Source organism: Piliocolobus tephrosceles, chromosome 2 (genome assembly GCF_002776525.5).
Source record: "Piliocolobus tephrosceles isolate RC106 chromosome 2, ASM277652v3, whole genome shotgun sequence".
In the NCBI taxonomy this organism is placed as follows: Eukaryota; Metazoa; Chordata; class Mammalia; order Primates; family Cercopithecidae; genus Piliocolobus; species Piliocolobus tephrosceles.
In genome coordinates, this window is record NC_045435.1 from 102,756,764 (window position 1) to 102,775,308 (window position 18,545).

Below are 18,545 nucleotides of genomic sequence, written 5' to 3' on the forward strand. Positions count from 1 at the left end.
CTCCAAAGGCTGAGGCAGGAGAATCGCTTGAACCCGGAAGGCAGAGGTTGCAGTGAGTCGAGATCATGCTTTGCACTCTAGCCTGGGCAACAAGAGTGAAATATTGTCTCAAAAAAAAAAGAATGATTGTTGAAATAAGAAACTGCTTTGGGTGACTAAGTGTCTCGGAGTGGCTCAGATAATGCATGAAAGATGGAATCTGCTGTAAGGCAGAGAAGAGTTAAAAGAAAGTACTTAAGATCCCTCAAACTGGGGATCTAAGTAGATCTTTGCTTAGCAACTAGGAGGTTATAGACAAGGGGTATGCTTTTCACTTTTGCCAGAGTAGAAAATAGGCAAGCAGATAGAACTACGGCTCCCCTGGTGTCTAGTGAAGAGTATGATTAAAAAGTGTGGAGACCATGCGCGGTGGCTCATTCCTATAATCCCAGTACTTTGGGTGGCCAAGGTGGGCAGATCACCTGAGGTCAGGAGTTCGTGAAATATTCAACATGGTGAAACCCCATCTCTACTAAAATACAAAAAATTAGTTGGGAGTGGTGGCAGGCGCCTGTAATCCCAGATACTTGGGAGACTGAGGCAAGAGAACTGCTTGAGCCTGGGAGGCAGGGGTTGCAGTGAGCCGAAATCACGCCACTGCACACCATAGCACTTCAGGTTGGGCTACAGAGTGAGACTCCTTGAAGGAAGGAAGGAAGGATGGATGGAAGGAAGGAAGGAAGGGAGGGAGGGAGCGAAAGAAAGAAGGAGGGAGGGAGGGAAAGAAGGAAGAAGGAAGGAGGAAGAAAGAAAGAAGGAAAGAAAGGAAGGAAGGAAGGAAGGAAGGAAGGAAGGAAGGAAGGAAGGAAGGAAAGGAAAGAAGAAAAGAAAAGAAAAGAAAAGAAAAGAAAAAAGAAAAGAGCCAGCTAGCTGGGCGCAGTGGCTCACGCCTGTAATCCCAGGACTTTGGGAGGCTGAGGCGAGCAGATCACAAGGTCAGGAGATCGAGACCATCCTGGTTAACACGGTGAAACCCTGTTTCTACTAAAAATACAAAAATACAAAAAAAAAAAAAAATAGCTGGGCGTGGTGGCAGGAACCTGTAGTCCCAGCTACTCAGCAGGCTGGGGCGGGAGAATGGCTTGAACCCGGAAGACGGAGCTTGTAGTGAGTTGAGATGGCGCCATTGCACTCCAGCCTGGGTGACAGAGCGAGACTCCATCTCAAAAGAAAAAAAAAAAAGAAAGAGGGAAAGGAAAGAAAGGATCACGGCTGGGTGCAGTGACTCACGCCTGTAATTCCAGCACTTTGGAAAGCCGAGGTGGGTGGATTACCTAGGTCAGGAGTTAAGAGACCAGCCTGGCCAACATGGTGAAACCCCGTCTCTACTAAAAAAAAAAAAAAAAAATATTAGCAGATGTGGTGGTACACGCCTGTAATCCCAGCTATTTGGGAGACTGAGGCACAAGAATCACTTGAATCTGGGAGGCGGAGGTTACAGTGAGTCGAGATCACACCACTGCACTCCAGCCTGGGCGACAGAGCAAGAGTCTGTCTCCCAAAAAAAAAAAAAAAAACAGTGTGTGTAGCAAAAGCTAGGGAGTAAAAAGGGACTCAGATCTGGAAAATGTTGGCTTTGGATAATTTGACAGAATTACCAAATTACCCTGAAGGGAAGAATCTTAAAGAATGACTTATTTCCTAATTGTGTTTATCTTCTATCTCCTGAGTTGCACCTTTATAAGTCATCATGCTTGCTTGTAAGAAGCTGTAAACCTACCGGTGTTCCTTGCAACAGATGGCCTCACAAGTAGTAGAACATTCTTATGGTGTATTTTATTTTGTTTATTTTTTATTTTTATTTATTTATTTATTTATTTTTGAGAAGGAGTCTCACTTGATCACCCAGGCTGAAGTGCAGTGGCCCGACCTTGGCTCACTGCAACCTCTGCCTCCTAGGTTCAAGCAATTCTCCTGCCTTAGCCTCCTGAGTAGCTGGGATTATAGGCACCCGCCACCACGCTCGGCTAATTTTTTGTATTTTAGTAAAGACAGGGTTTCACCATTTTGGTCAGGCTGGTTTCAAACTCCTGGCCTCAGGTGATCCGCTCCCCTCGGCCTCCCAAAGTGCTAGGATTACAGGCATGAGCCACCGTGCCTGGCCATCATAGTGTATTTTAAGTGCTACTTATTTTGTATAGATTTTGACATCTATGCCATATATATGGAATAATCAATATCATGAGCATCACCTTTGAATTATTAAGGATGACGATATAGACGAGTTTTCCTAAATGCCAGATGTGGATGAGAGGTTTGCAACAAGCTAGTGAAATCATTAAGGAGAAATGATAGTGAAAGGGTTGATGTAAGGAAAAATACAGGGGCCAGGCACAGTGGCTCATGCCTGTAATCCCAGCACTTTGGGAGGCTGAGGAGGGTGGATCACGAGGTCAGGAGTTCAAGACCAGCCTGGCCAACATGGTAAAACCCTGTCTCTACAAAAACTACAAAAAGTTAGCCAGGTGCAGTGGCAGGTGCCTGTAATCCCAGCTACTTGGGAGACTGAGCAGGAGAATCGCTTGAACCCGGGTGGCAGAGGTTGCAGTGAGCCAAGATTGTACCACTGCACTCCAGCCTGGACAACAAGAGTGAAACTGTCTCAAAAAAAAAAAAAAAAGAAAAAGAAAAAGAAAAAGAAAAGAAAAGGAAAAAGTCAGGAAGAGTAATGGAGGAAGGAGAGAGGGAGAGGGAGAGGGAGTGGTGGTGAAGAGCAGACAAATGAGCTTGGTTTTCAGATAAACAAACAGAGATGAAAGAAGAGAGGGGATAAGTGTGAAATACGGTATTGTCCATAGACATTTTGAATTTCTAGAAGATGGAAGGAATCAAAGATAATGATGAGACAAAAACATACCCTAGGAGGCCAGATGTGGTGGCTCATGCCTGTAATTCCAGCACTTAGGGAGGCCGAGGCAGGTGGATCACTTGAGGTCAGGAGTTTGAGACCAGTCTGGCCAACATGGCAAAACTCTGTCTCCACTAAAAGTATTAAAAAAATTAGCTGGGCATTGTGGTGCACGCCTGTAATCCAGCTAGTCGGGAGGCTGTAGAAGGAGAATTGCTTGAACCCAGGAAGCAGAGGTTGCGGTGAGCCAAGATCACACCATTGCACTCCAGCCTGGGCGACAGAGTGAGACTCTGTTTCAAAACAAAACAAAACAAAAAAACAAAAAAACCCAAAAAACATACCGTAAGAATGGTCAGATATATGAACTACCGAAAGAATAAGTAGGAAGAAATTATTCTTGGAGAAAGTCTTCTGAGAATTATTTAAATAATAAGAAAATAGGCTAGGCATGGTGGCTCATGCCTGTAATCCCAACACTTTGGGAGGCCAAGGCGGCTGGATCACCAGAGGTCAGGAGTTCAAAACCAGCCTGACCAACGTGGTGACACCCCGTCTCTACTAAAGAAAAAAAAAATTAGCCAGGCCTGGTGGCAGATGCCTGTAATCCCAGCTACTTGGGATGCTGAGGCAGGAGAATCACTTGAACCCGGGAGGTGGAGGTTGCAGTGAGCCAAGATCACGTCACTGCACTCCAGTCTGGCAGTTAGAGCAAGACTCCATGGAAAAAAAAAAAGAATAGAAAGAAAATAAACAATGAGACAATGAAGAGGTTGTGAGCATGACCCTAGATGCTGCCAAGGAAAGGAAAGAGTGGGACATGAGAAGAAATTACCCAAGAAGTTAGACAATAATCAAGCATTTGATGAGAGTCGTGTATCCAGGGCCAATTGTCTGATTTTTACAGAGTTCATAAATTTCCAATGTACACACCTACAGAAGTTTTTAATAAAAAATAGAGGACAAAAAATAAAGTTATGATCACAAGGGCTACTGTGTGTGTGTGTGTGTGCGCGCGTGCGTGTGTGTGTATATTTATTTATTTCTTTATTGAGATGGAGTCTCCCTCTGTCGCCAAGGCTGGAGTGCAGTGGGGCGATCACAGCGCACTGCACTGTAGACCTCCTGGGCTCAAGCGATCCTCCCACCTCAGCCCCTCAAGTAACTGGGACTGCAGGTACACACCACCATGCCCAGCTGATTTTTGTTTGTTGTTGTCGCTGTTGTAGAGAAGAAGTCTTGTTATGTTGCCCAGGCTGATCTCAAACTCCTGGGCTGAAGCAATCTTCCCGCCGAGGCCTTCCAAAGTTTTGGGATTACACGCATGAGCCACTACACCTCTCGTTTTCTCTTTTTTAAAATGAGAGATATCAGAAACCAGAACCATTCCCTCCCAAACTGTGAAACACCGCTAATGTTCCTGCTGACCTATGTTGGCTAGTAGTAGTTTAATGTATTTTGCCTCATTGTCAGGTCATGTTTTACCCCACAAGTCTCACTTCCACCTGAACATATCAGCAGAATGTTCTTTTGCAAAGGGCATTGTCAAACAATAGTCTTAGCACGGAAAACCTCAAGTTGCATATGTATGAAAAAAATCACAAGATGACATCTAGAGAAATATAAACGTGGAAATGGGGAAGGAAAATAAATGATAAAAAAGTGATCTTAAGAAATTTGAAATTCCTCAGTGGCTTAATAGACATTCTTCATTTTAAGTTATTGGCAAAAACCAATTAAGTTTCTGAGTGGGAAATATGTTCCAAGTAATAGAAAGAAGGAAACAAGAGAATCTGATATCAGAAATGCCTTTGCCAGGATATAAGTAACATCTTCAAGAACTCAGAGATAGTTGACACATAAAGATGTGTTGCGTTAATTTTCCACATTCGATAAAGAAAATAAAATAAAATATGTTGGGAAGGGATTTACAGTTAGAGCTAGTAAAATGTGGATTTTGGCTGGCTAGCATTCATTCACACATTTACTCATTCAACAAGGCTGTATTCACTTCTCAAAAGAAGACACATGTATGGCCAAGAAGCATGTGAGAAAATGCTCAATATCACTAAGCGTTAGGGAAATGCAAATCCAAACTACAATGACATATCATCTCACTCCAGTCAGATTGGCTGTTATGTAAAAGTTGGAAAAAAATAACAGATGCTGGAGAGGTTGTGGAGGAAAGAGAACATGTATATGCTGCTGGTGGGAATGTAAATTAGTTCAGCCACTGTGGAAAGCAGTGTGGAGATGTCTCAAAGAACTTAAAATAGAGCTACCATTTGACCCAGCAATTCTATCACAGATATATACTCAAATGAATGTAAATCATTCTACCATAAAGACACATGCAAATGTATGTTCGTTTTAGGACTATTCACAATAGCAGACATGGAATCAACCTAGAAGCACATCAATGGTGGACTGGATAAAGAAAATACGGTGCATGTGCACATGGAATACTACACAGTCATAAAAAAGGAGATAATGGCCTTTGCAGAAACATGGATGGAGCTGGAGGCCTTATCTTAAGAGAATTAACACAGGAACAGAAAACTAAGTACTGCCAAGCGCAGTGGCTCAGGCCTGTAATCCCAACACTTTCGGAGGCCGAGACAGGTGGATCACCTGAGGTCAGGAGTTTGAGACCAGCCTGACCAACATGGTGAGAACTTGTCTCTACTAAAAATACAAAATTAGCTGGGCGTAGTGGTGGGTGCTTGTAAAGGCCGGGCACATTGGCTCACGCCTGTAATCCGAGCACTTTGGGAGGCTGAGGTGGGTGGATCACGAGGTCAAGAGATTGAGATCATCCTGGCCAACATGGTGAAACCCTGTCTCTATTGAAAATACAAAAAATTAGCTGGGCATGTTGGCGGGCGCCTGTAGTCCCAGCTACTTGGGAGGCTGAGGCAGGAGAATCGCTTGAACTGGGGAGGTGGAGGTTGCAGTGAACTGAGATCGTGCCACTGCACTCCAGCCCGGCAACAGAGCGAGACTCCATCTCAAAAAGAAAAAGAAAACCAAGTACTTCATGTTCCCACTTATAAGCGGGAGCTAAATACTGAATACACATGGACACGAAGAAGGGAACAATAGACACTGGGGCCTACTTGAGGATGGAGGGTGGGGGGAGGATGATGATTGAAAAACTACCTATCAGGTGGCCGGGCATGGTGGCTCACACCTGTAATCCCAGCACTTTGGGAGACCAAGGCAGGCGGATCACCTGAGGTCAGGAGTTTGAGACCAGCCTGACCAACATGGAGAAACCACATCTCTACTAAAAATACAAAACTAACCGGGCATGGTAGTGCATGCCTGTAATCTCAGCTACTTGGGAGGCTGAGGCAGGAGAATAGCTTGAACCCGGGAAGTGGAGGTTGCCATGAGCCAAGATCATGCCATTGCACCCCAGCCTGGGCAACAAGAGCAAAACTCCATCTCAACAACAACAACAAAAAAATAGAAAAAAAAAAAAAACCCAAACAAACAAAAAATAACTACCTATCGGATATTAAGCTGGATGACAATATTATCTGTACACCAAACCCCTGCGATATGTAATTTACCCAGGTAACAAACCTTCACATGTACCCCTTGAACCTAAAAGCTGGAAAGAAAAAAACAAAAAAACCCAAGTCTGTATTGAGTATCCATGATGTGCCAGATGTGGTACCATGCGCTAAACTATAAAAATGGATGAGACATTGACCCTGATCTTTATGAAAGCACACTCTTAGGGGAGGCAGAAGGGTAAACAAATAAATCCCTGAAATGTGTTTATCCAATTGAAATATCCAGAAATTTGTCTCTGGTGTTTTTTGACTTTCCCTTTCAATTTCTGTTTCACCTCAGGGTCTTGCTCACAGCTAGCTATTAGAATTCTCCCACGATTATAGCTGCTGATGAAAGTGTGAACTACTTTTTTTTTTTTTTTTTTTTTTGAGACAGAGTCTTGCTCTGTCACCCAGCCTGGAGTACAGTGACACAATCTCGGCTCATTGCAACCTCCGCCTTCCAGGCTCAATCAATTCTTCTGCCTCAGCCTCCAAAGTAGCTGGGACTACAGGTGCACACCACCATGCCCAGCTAGTTTTTGTATTTTTAGTAGAGATGGGGTTTCACCATATTGGCCAGACTGGTCTCGAACTCCTGACCTTGAGATCCGCCCGCCTCAGCCTCCCAAAGTGCTAGGATTACAGGCATGAGCTACCGAGCCCTGCTGTGAACTACTATTAACAGGGAACTTAAAAAATCTTTTTTTTGGTTTTATTTTATTTTTAAGAGACTGGTTCTTGCTCCATTGCCCAAGCTGGATTGCAAGGGTGTGATCATGGCTCCCTGTAACTTTGAACTGGGCTCAAGCGATCCTTCTACCTTAGTCCCTCAAGTAGCTAGGACTATAGGCATGTACCATTGCACCTGGCTAATTTTTAATTAATTAATTTGTTAATTATTATTTTTGTAGAGACAAGATCTCGCTTTGTTGCCCAGGCTGGTCTCAAACTCCTGGCCTCTCTCCTTGGCATCCTAAAGTACTGGGATTATAGGCATGAGCCACCCAGCCTCAAGCACGCATATTTAGAAATCCCACTCTGTTTGATGTTATGGAGTAAGAGAAACCTGTTAGAATAAAAAAGAATGACATAATGTATGATTTATTTTAAAGAGCAATTTCAGGAATGAGAAGTGAAGGAAAGTGAAAAAGAAATGGTTGCTGAAAGGAACACTGCATTTGTAAATATTTTATTGCAAATGAAATAATTTCTTGCAAATAAGACTTGGCTTTCTTATTCTTATAAAATTCTGAAAGTGTCTAAAACCCTTAAAATCACATCAAATTACACCTGCTTAGGGGGAAGTATCAAAGCTTCTGCAAGAGGAGTCTCCACCCCAGGGTTTGTAATAAATATAACGAAGAGGGCTGGACGAGGTGGCTCACGCTTGTAATCCCAGCACTTTGGGAGGCCGAGGCAAGCAGAACACTTGAGGTCAGGAGTTCCAGACCAGCCTGGCCAACATGGCGAAACCCCGTCTCTACTAAAAATACAAAAATTACCTGGGTGTGATGGTGTGCTCCTGTAATCCCAGCTACTCGGGAGGCTGAGATATGAGAATCACTTGAGTCTGGGAGGTAGAGGTTGCAGTGAGCTGAGATGGCACCACTGCACTCCAGCCTGGGTGACAGAGCAAGACTCTGTCTCAATAAATAAATAAATAAACAAACAAATAAACTGAAGAGTCAGTGCTTCCTGGAAAGTTGTTTATTGGGGTGATCAATCAAGGAGAGACTCCACTGACCTGGACTTCCATTGATCAGGGATTGAGGAGTTAGGTGGTAGCTCAGGGAGACTGAAGGTGAGCAGGAATAAGCAGCCTGAGCAACAGACAGGAAATTGTCCAGGGCCATCCCGAACCTGCTTGGTAGTGCTGTGTTGTAGTTTTTGGAGTTTAGAAGGGGACATGGTAGTCACTGGGGATAAGTGGCTAAGATTAGGAAAGTGAGTCTGGCTGTCCAAGACCAACAGAAACTCCAAGCTGTGGTTTGCCAGAGAGGGGGGATGTCTGCCTAGGTGTTCCAGAGGACGATGACAGTAAAGATGGAGGAGGCCATGAAGAACAAGTAGAGGCGGAAGAGCAGGGTGTCTATCGCGTGGCTGAACTGCACCCACTGCTGCATTAGCTGGGTCTTTGTGCATCCTGAGCCCCCATCTAGCTCGGTCTCTCTGGGTCCCAGCTGCTTCCCTGTTAACTCCCCCGCCTCCTTTGTGCCTGTGGAGAGGACAGAGGCTCAGTCACGACGTGGGAAGGGGACAGGATTAGAGGAGTGTGGGGCCCTGTGTGAAGGGCGAGTATGGGCAGTGCTGACTTCCCTCACCAGGCAGGTGGGTGAGGGTGAGACCCAGGCCTTTATTTCCCTTCTGGGGCGCAGTGGGACAGCATCTCCCTGAGCTGGTGCAGTGGAGCAGCAGGGAGTGGAGCCACCGAGGCATGGGTGCCAGCTGGGTGGTGGCCACGTGCAGCAGGTAGGTAATGAAGACGGTCTCCAGCAGGCTGACTACCATCAGGGAGAGGGACAGGGCGAAGTAGACATCTGAGGGCAGAACACATTATAAGTAAACCAGGCAAATTGATCTGTAAGTATTTCTCATGCCTCTTTCCTAAATCCAATCTTCTTTCACAGCCCCTTCCTTCCTTCGGCGGAGCAGCAACCATTTCTCCTGGCCCTCCTCCCTGGCCCTGGGTGCCTTTTCTCCTCCCGAAAGTGGGAGGAGCCATACTGATGAGGGGGTTGCCACTGGCAGGAAGCAAGTCATTCATCATGAGCAGGAAGATGTTGCAGCCCAGCAGAAGCGTTATCTTGAATGGGGCGTGATTCTTGCTCTCTGCTGGCAGGTAGAAGCTGAGGGCGTCAATGGCAATCAGAAAGCTACTGGGCACCAGCAGGTTTATGATGTAGAGGCTGGGCCTGTGTCTGATGGCCACCTGGAGAGAGACCAGAGAAGATGGCAAATAAATAGATGGCAGAGGGCTCAATTTGTATATCTGATCCCTAATCCTTGCCAATGTGCTGTGAGGCTGCTGGGGACGATCTTTCTAAGTAACATTTGCGCATTTAATTGTGCTCGTCTACATAGGGGCCTCTGATTTGTTGTCTAATTTGCATTCATTTTTAACCTACTAGGAACACAATGACTGTAGAATTTTAGGTGCAAGTGGACCCTTGAAGTCATTGTGAGCAGTAGGGGTGAGCTGTTCCATTCTGAGTGGCAGGGCTTATTACAGTCCAGCCATTCCTCCCCTCTCCAGAGCAGGAGCGGGTGAATGAGGAGTGGGTGAATGGGGAGCGGGGGAGGCCTTGGGGATCCTGCTTCAGGGTAATTAGGTAGATGGGGCAGTGGGGAGCAGGCGCCCAACCCTCTGGAGCTTTCTTTTTTTTTTTTTTTTGAGACAGAGTCTCACTATCTTGCCCAGGCTGGAGTGCAGGGGCACTATCTCAGCTCACTACAGTCTCCACCTCTTGGGTTCAAGTGATTCTCCTGTCTCAGCCTCCCAAGTAGCTGGAACTACAGGCATGTACCGCCACACCTGGCTAATTTTTTTTTTTTTGGTAGAGACGGGGTTTCACCATGTTGGCCAGGCTGGTCTTGAACTCCTGACCTCAGGTGATCCGCCCACCTCGGCCTCCCAAAGTGTTGGGATTACAGGTGTGAACCACGCATGGCTCCTGGCCTGGAGCTTCTTTTTCACTTCCCAAAGAGCATTAGGTCAAGAGGACAATCACGAAGCTGCTGGGATCAGAAGTCAAACAGGGACCCCTGGACTCACATAGAACATGATCTGGTCATATAGGTTGTTGCCTGTGGACATCTTTGGGGTGGCCTTGTTGATGCCCAAGAGCTCTCACTCCCCCTGGGTTCGGATGACGTTGCGAGACGTGTCTGTGATCTCCCACACCTCCTTGTCCATGCCCAGAAGCATGCCGTCCACTGGAAGGGAGGCCGGTCAGCTCATTGCAGACGTTTTCCCAAGCCTCCTGCCCAAGAAATTCGATTCCTCCCCCACTGAGCTTCTAAAACAAATTTTCCTCTGTCCTTTTAAAGCAAGGTATTCTGGTTTTCTCAGAAGTGGGTTACCTGACTAGCAATTCATATGTGTGTGGGCAGCAGCATTAATTTCTTTTGTTGTTGAAAACAAGAGTGAATCTAGTTCATTATGGGAATATTGGATATGACTCAAATGTGAGTCAAGAACTTTTGGAGTCATTCCTATTTTCCTTCTCAGTCCCTCAGTTGTATGGTGGTGTTTTAGTGGAATCAAGCTTGAAGAGCTCAATATTTTAATAATGATATGCATGCCCATTTTGATGGTTTTAGTTTATCCAAATCTGCCACATGACACCTGGTGGCATTTGGTTATATTAATTTACCAGTTTTTAAGTGTGTTAGCTATTAGAGTTAAAAGATTTGAGCTAAAAATTATAGGTGTGCAGCAGCTCAGAGTCAGCTGGGCCTCATTTGGCACAAGGGCCACCCAGCTTGTAAAGCAGCAGTTCTTAACCCTGTCTGCATGTTAGCATCACCTGGGCCCCACCTGGGACAATTTAATTGGCATCTGGGGTGATGTGCAGTTATTAGGATTTTGTTTTTGTTTTTGTTTTTGTTTTGTTTTGTTTTTGAGACAGAGGCTCGCTCTGTCGCCCAGGCTGGAGTGCAGTGGTGCATCTCGGCTCACTGCAACCTCTCCCTCCCGAGTTTCACACCATTCTCCTGCCTCAACTTCCCTAGTAGCTGGGATTACAGGCGCCCGCCACTATGCCCGGCTAATTTTTTGTATATTTAGTAGAGACGGGGTTTCACTGTGTTAGCCAGGATGGTCTGGATCTCCTGCCTCATGATCTGCCTGTCTTGGCCTCCCAAAGCGCTGGGATTACAGATGTGAGCCATTGCGCCCGGCCTGTTTTTTTTTTTTTCTTTTTGGAGACGGAGTCTTGCTCTGTTGCCCAGGCTGGAGTGCAGTGGCGCGATCTCGGCTCCCTGCAAGCTCTGCCTCCCAGGTCACACCATTCTCCCACCTCAGCCTCCTAAGTAGCTGGGACTACAGCCGTCCGCCACCATGCCTGGCTAATTTTTTTTTTTTTTTTTTTTTTTCTATTTTTGCAAACACAGTTTCACTGTGTTAGCCAGGATGGTCTCAATCTCCTGACCTTGTGATCCGCCTGCCTCGGTCTCCCAAAGTGCTGGGATTACAGGCATAAGCCACCGCACCCGGCCCTGTTTTTTGTTTTAAAAACAGAGTCTCACTCTGTCACTCAGGCTGGAATGCAGTGTGCAATCGCAGCTGACTGCAGCCTCAGCCTCTGTGGCTCAAATGATCCTCCTGCCTCAGCCTCCCAAGTAGCTGGGGCTAATTCTTTTTATATTTTGTAGAGATCGAGGTTTCACTATGTTGCCCAGGCTGGTCTCAAACTCCTGGGCACAAGCGTTCGTCCTGCCTTTGCCTCCCAAAGTGCTGAGATTACAGTATGAGCTACTGTGCCTGGACAGTTACTGGTATTTTCAAAAAGCTTTGATAGGCCACCAGAGTGGAGCAACACTGATCCAAAACCTTTTCTAACGATACCTACACCACTCAAATGTCTTTCCCTGAATCTTAAACAGCTACCAAAAGGTGTCACACTTACCTGTGTGGAGGAAAGAACTGAAGGTGAAGGTACAGTTCTGTCGGTCAAAAGGGAAGTAGAAGATGTCCAAGTTGCAGATGCTGGTCACCCTCATTGGCTTATCGTACTTTATTTGACCTTCACTGTTGATATAGGCAGTGAGACTCGAAGGCGTCTGAGACACATCCATGCTGTTTGGGGAAGGAAGGGAAGAGATAGAGCCTTAATCAGCTCTTGTCTCCCTTCCTTCCGGGGTCTCCCCTGCTGTGCTCTCCTTCTAGGCTCTTTCTCTTTTTATTTATTTTTTGTTTTTGAGACAAAGTTTCACTCTTGTTTCCCAGGCTGGAGTTCAGTGGCTGTCTCGGTTCACTGCAACCTCTGCCTCCCAGGTTCAAGCAATTCTCCTGCCTCAGCCTCCCGATTAGCTGGAATTACAGGCGCCCACCACCACACCTGGCTAATTTTGTATTTTTATTAGAGATATGGTTTCATCATGTTGGTCAGGCTGGTCTCGAACTCCTGACCTCAGGTGATCCACCTACCTCGGCCTCCCAAAGTGCTGGGATTACAGGCGTGAGCCACCGCGCCTGGCCCTGGGCTCTTTCTTTAATGTCACTCTCTCGCCTCTTCTACTTGTAGTAATTTGTGGAAGTCGGTTCGTCGAGACTGTGTGCCTGAATCTTTTGGTGGCCCCATGCCCTGTGCTGACCCTAGGCTATTCTCGGCAGATGAGGTTTCATGCTGGCTTCCCCAGCCTGGATACACACGATTCCACGATGAAGATGTCTGGGAGCCACAGGTTTTCAGCTAATACCGTGAGTTTATTGATGCCAACACACTCTTTTGGGTTTCAACTAATGAAAGAATTGTCCCACACCTGTATCAGGGCAGTGAGGGACAGAGGTGAGTGACAGTGAGCTTCTCTTGTCGGCCTCTCTTCTCTTTCCATTCTTCTTTACACCTTGATCCTCCCACTCCCATTTGTGACCCTAATGACTACAGCCTAAACCCTGCTTTCTTGATTTAACAAGGTGTCACCAGAAAAGTGCCCCTTGATAGCCTTTTGCCAGGTAGATATTAAATATGGCCTAAAATCACTTGGAGCTAGGACCACACCAATATGTTGGCCTGCAACCACTTAGCCTTTTTTTTTTCTTTTTTTTTTTTTTTTGAGTTGCTATTTCTTCCTTCCTAAGATTCCCAGGGAGGTTTGGGTTCCCATGGTGAGTCCAATTCTACATGGAGTTATTTTGTCCCAGATCCCAGAAAAAGTTATACTTTGGGTAGAGGTTTGAACTATAAAACTCTTAAGTCACTTTTGTGTGTGTGTGTGTGAGATGGAGTTTCGCTCTTGTCACCTAGGCTGGGGTACAGTGGCACAATCTTGGCTCTCTGCAACCTCTGCCTCCCCGGTTCAAGCAATTCTCCTGTCTCAGCTTCTCGAATAGCTGGGATTACAGGCACCTGCCACCACACCCAGGTAAGTTTTGTATTTTTATTAGAGATGGGATTTCACCATGTTGGCCAGGCTGGTCTCGAACTCCTGACCTCAGGTGATCCACCTGCCTCGGCCTCCCAAAGTGCTGGGATTACAGGCGTGAGCCACCGCTCCTGGCCCCTTTAAGTCACTTCTAACTCCTCAGGCTTAAAATTATAAATGAAGTGGGAAGGAGATAGTTGAATCTGCCTTACCAAATCCATCCACAGGAATGACGTCAGCAGCTAGAGCTGTGCATCCTGACGAGGAAATTTCCATGCAGGATTATTAGTGTAAAAAGGTTTGGCCCATGTCCACTTCATATTCCCACCAATATTTACTAATTTATTGGGTTAGGCATTGTTGCAGATGCTGAATTGTCTTTTCCTCACTTGTTTCCCCTGTGTCTATGGGCAATTCTGATTTTAATTAATATACAGACTACTTTTTTCTAGAGAATTCTAGAAACGACAGGATTCAAAGACAAATGGCTTCCTGAAAAATTATCACTGTAGTATTCTTCTTCGTGCCTCTCCATTGCATAGGAAAACCATCTAACTTGTGTTAAATCCATCCAGGGTACCTCTTGTTCACCACGGGGCCAGGGCCATGTTGGGTTGACAGGGCAGAGGGTCCTCGTTCCTTATTAGAAGCCATAGGAAAGATGCAGGAACTAAATCTCACCACTCCCAGGATGGCAGACAGAGTGAAGGAGATGTTGACACGGGTAGGGATGCTGTAGTTGGTGAATGGACAGAAGGCCTTTCTGTCAAACACTGCTTGGAAGGCAGCAGGGTCAACCCCATGCTGGTCAAAGCCAGAGCAATTGATGGTAAAAGCGTCACCTTTTCCTATAGAGAGCAGAGACTCCGTGAGAGAGGGACTCTATTTCCAGGGCTGGAGTCTCTCTGCAGAGAGACAAAATAGGGGATATACTGAGAGGAGGAGGTGAGCCCCTCCTTCCCATGCCAAGACTCCCAAGGCCATGGTTGGGGATGATGGGCTGGGGTGGTAGGCAAATGGTGGAAGTCGATGTGGTGAGCTGAGGTCAGGGCTCTATTCTCATTCCCATTGTTTCATCCTCATGCAAAGTTTGCCCAAATCTGTATGAAAACTTGGCTTAAGTGCAATGGCAGCTACTTCCAGGAGTCCTTTAATGTACTTGTCGCAAGGCTCTTGGCTCACCTAGCAGTAGAACTGCCCAAAACTTGTGGTCCAGGTCACCTAAAAATCGATGCTAATGCATTTGTCTCTCTAACTCTTAGGATCTTAGGTCTACTGAAGGCAAGAACTGATTTATCAAGAGGATAAGAAACATATTACACAACTGCGCTTACTAGGTAGATATGGGAAAGGTGGTAGGTATCTGACTAGGTGCTTACCTTAGTGCTATGCATTCATTTTGCTCTTCTCAGATTTAGTGACCTCAGTTATCTCATGGGTTATTTCCAGCATCGGGATCACGAGGTGACATCACTGAGCATACAGCATTTGTTCAGTCACAAAGTGAGGCCGGTGTGCCAGGCACGGTGGCTCATGCCTGTAATCCCAGCACTTTGGGAGGCCGAGGTGGGTGGATCATAAGGTCAAGAGATTGAGACCATCCTCGCCAACATGGTGAAACCCCATCTCTACTAAAAACACAAAAATCAGCTGGGCGTGGTGGCACACACCTGTAATCCCAACTATTCAGGAAGCTAAGTCAGGAGAATCACTTGAACCTGGGAGGCGGAGGTTGCAGTGAGCCGAGATCACGCCACTGCACTCCAGCCTGGGCGACAGAGCGAGACTCCATGTCAAAAAACAAACAACAACATCAACAACAACAAAAAACAAAAAACCACAAAGTGAGGCCGGTGCAGATATCGTCTCTTGGCCATGGCCAGGGAGCCATCTGGGTAGTACCTGAGTGGCATCTTTGCCCCATTGCCATCATTATATGGTTCTTTTCTCTGCCTCCTTCTCTCTATCTCCATCTCTTTCCATAATATTTAAGGTATGTGCCCAGATTGGGAACAAATATTACTTCATGGAAGCTAAATATCTACTCATTTCCACCTCAGATTGTCCCCTTCCTCAGGGCATGTTTAAAATCAGCAGCTACTCTTCTCATAGATATCACATCAAGAGAAACAGAGACAAGGAGGGGGGAAGAGGTTGAGGCAGAGGAGCATCAGAAGTTGGTGAAAAGGTGGAATCGGAGAAGTGGTGAAATGAGACGGTTTGATAGATCCCTGTGCAGGCAGGAATAGAGAAAGTCTGTTTGTACTCATCAGTGAAATGTTTTTCTACCTGTCACCAAAAGGAAATCAGGACGCAGACATTATGGAAGAAATATTTAACACGTTCATTCTGAATGCCCTCCAAGTGCTAGAGGTGAGCCCAGGTGTCCCTCAGAACCACATTCTGATCTTCCCTGTTCTTGTCCCATCTTCCCTTGAAGCAGAAGACTGACAGTGAGGCAGAGGAGGACACCCCCACTTGCAGGCCACCCTCCTTCCATTCTTCTTTCTGGACTCTTCTCTGGGGACTCACCAGGAGCCCCCAAACCCTGGAGCTTAAAGGAGCTTAGACCACACCTTGGTTGCTGGTTTTGAATACTACTCATGGCAAGTGACCACTTCCTGTGAGAGCCTGTGGCCAGAGAGGTCCCACCAAGTGTCCTGTGTTGGCTCTGCCCAGGTGCACCTTCCGGGCTCCAGGCAGGCAGAAAATTGGGCGGACACTGGGGGAGAAGCATTCTATTTGGCAGCTGTGTGCTGAGATCCAAAACAAAATAACATGCCTTAATGAGAGAATGTGGGCTGGGGAAATTAGGATTGTGTGCTTCTGAGACCAGGGACTCTGCAGATTTGGAAAGGTGGCAATACTTAGTGATTTGGTTATGAATACCAAAGTATCTCTCTCTCTTTTTTTTTTTTTTTTTTTAAGACAGAGTTTCACTCTGTTGCCCAGGCTGGAGTGCAGTGGCGCCATCTCAGCTCACTGCAACCTCCACCTCCCTGGTTCAAGTGATTCTCCTGCCTTAGCCTCCGGAGTAGCTGGGACTATAGGCACCCGCCACCACGCCCGGCTACTTTTTTGTAATTTTAGTAGAGATGGGGTTTCACTGTGTTAGCCAGGATGGTCTCGATCTCCTGACCTCATGATCCCCCCGCCTCGGCCTCCCAAAGTACTGGGATTATAGGCCTGAGCCACCAAGCCCGGCCCCCTTACCAAAGTATCTTATAGCTTTTGTTGACAGTGGAATTGTTCCAAATGCCAAATTATAAAGCTTGGTTCATGCATTCATCATCTAGTGTCTGTACTTTTCCAGTAGCCCCTAACTAGATTTCCTCTTTACAGTGTCTCTGCCTTTCTGATTTATTCTCCCCAAACCAATGTTCTCTATATAATTTTTAGGCTATGCATTGATTACATGATAATAGAAGTCATAAAATTAAGATAGTAATACTTTGTGCTGTCAATAGTGTTAATACATATCATTATTGTAAACTAGTAATCTCAGCTAACATCAATATTATTGGCATGTGTTCATATTATGTCTTATGTCACCACATTCCGGGCGCGGTGGCTCAAGCCTGTAATCCCAGCACTTTGGGAGGCCGAGGCGGGCGGATCACGAGGTCAGGAGATCGAGACCATCCTGGCTAACATGGTGAAACCCCGTCTCTACTAAAAAAATACAAAAAACTAGCCGGGCGAGGTGGCGGGCGCCTGTAGTCCCAGCTACTTGGGAGGCTGAGGCAGGAGAATGGCGTAAACCCGGGAGGCGGAGCTTGCAGTGAGCTGAGATCCGGCCACTGCACTCCAGCCTGGGCGACAGAGCGAGACTCCGTCTCAAAAAAAAAAAAAAAAAAATTGGCTCAAATGAATGAATTGGAACATTTTTATTTCAAGTATCTTAGCTACATTTCCAGAAAGACTTGGACACTTTTTCCTTGCAGAAATGGTGAAGGGCCAGATGTAGAATACAAAAGAAACTTTGTTCAGAATCGATGATCAGGACAGCCCTGAGTAGAAAGTGCTGAAAAATGCAGAAATGACTTAGATGCCCAAAGTAGGAAGGCAAATGGAGGGGGCTGCAGTGGATTCCATTTGAGGTTTGCAGTAGCCACAGTCCTTCAGACCTACCAGCTCTGCAAGTAATTTCTTCCCTGATTTGGAAACTTGGCCAGCCTGAGCCAGAGGTTGAAGGGAAAGGAAGAATCAAAGAGGGGAGAAAGAGAAGCAGAAATGTGGCTAGAAGTACTGGAGTGGAAGGAGCGAGAAAGGGGGGAAGAGAAGGGAACAGAGGAATTGTTAGAAAACCTGCTCCGGGCCAGGCACGGTGGCTCACGCCTGTAATCCCACTTTGGGAGGCCGAGGCAGGAAGACCACTTGAGCCCAGGAGTTTGAGACCAGCATAGGCAACATAGTGAGACCCCAACTCTACAAAAAGTAATTTTATTTTATTTTATTTTTGAGATGGAGTCTTGCTCTGTCACTCAGGCTGGAGTGCAGTGGCGCAATCTCGGCTCACTGCAACCTCTGCCTCCTGGGTTTAAGCAATTATTTGCCTCAGTCTCTCGAGTAGCTGGGACTACAAGCATGCACTACCACGCCCAGCTAATTTTTGTATTTTTAGTAGAGACGGGGTTTCACCATGTTGGCCAGGATGGTCTCGAGCTCTTGACCTTGTGATCCACCTGCCTCGGCCACCCAAATTACTGGGATTACAGGTGTGAGCCACTGCACCTGGTCAAAAAGTAATTTTTAAAATGAGCCAGGTGTGGTGGTGTGTGCTTATAGTTCTCACTGCTTGGGAGGCTGAGGTGAGAGAATTGCTTGACCTCAGGAGGTCAAAGCTGCAGCGAGCCATAATGGTGCCACTATGTTCCAGCCTGAGCAACAGAGCAAGACTCTGTAAGAAAAGAGAGAGAGAGAGAGAGAGAAAGAAAGAGGAAGAAAGAAAGAAAGAAAGAAAGAAAGAAAGAAAGAAAGAAAGAAAGAAAGAAAGAAAGAAAGAAAGA

General features: G+C 46.2%; 1 protein-coding gene and 1 pseudogene across 1 annotated transcript; both read right to left on the reverse strand.

Moving 5' to 3' along the window:
• The window catches only part of LOC111523190, a 26,489-nt pseudogene extending 18,186 nt beyond the window's left edge, over positions 1–8,303 (reverse strand).
• HTR3C (5-hydroxytryptamine receptor 3C) lies at positions 8,241–16,036 on the reverse strand. Its single transcript, XM_023187690.1, is given in 9 exon segments — positions 8,241–8,665; positions 8,772–8,987; positions 9,175–9,379; positions 10,223–10,383; positions 12,078–12,247; positions 12,824–12,933; positions 13,749–13,793; positions 14,218–14,386; positions 15,972–16,036. Coding segments are annotated over 9 exon segments (1,344 nt in total). The 3' UTR covers positions 8,241–8,462.
• Between the last annotated feature and the right edge of the window lie 2,509 nt (positions 16,037–18,545).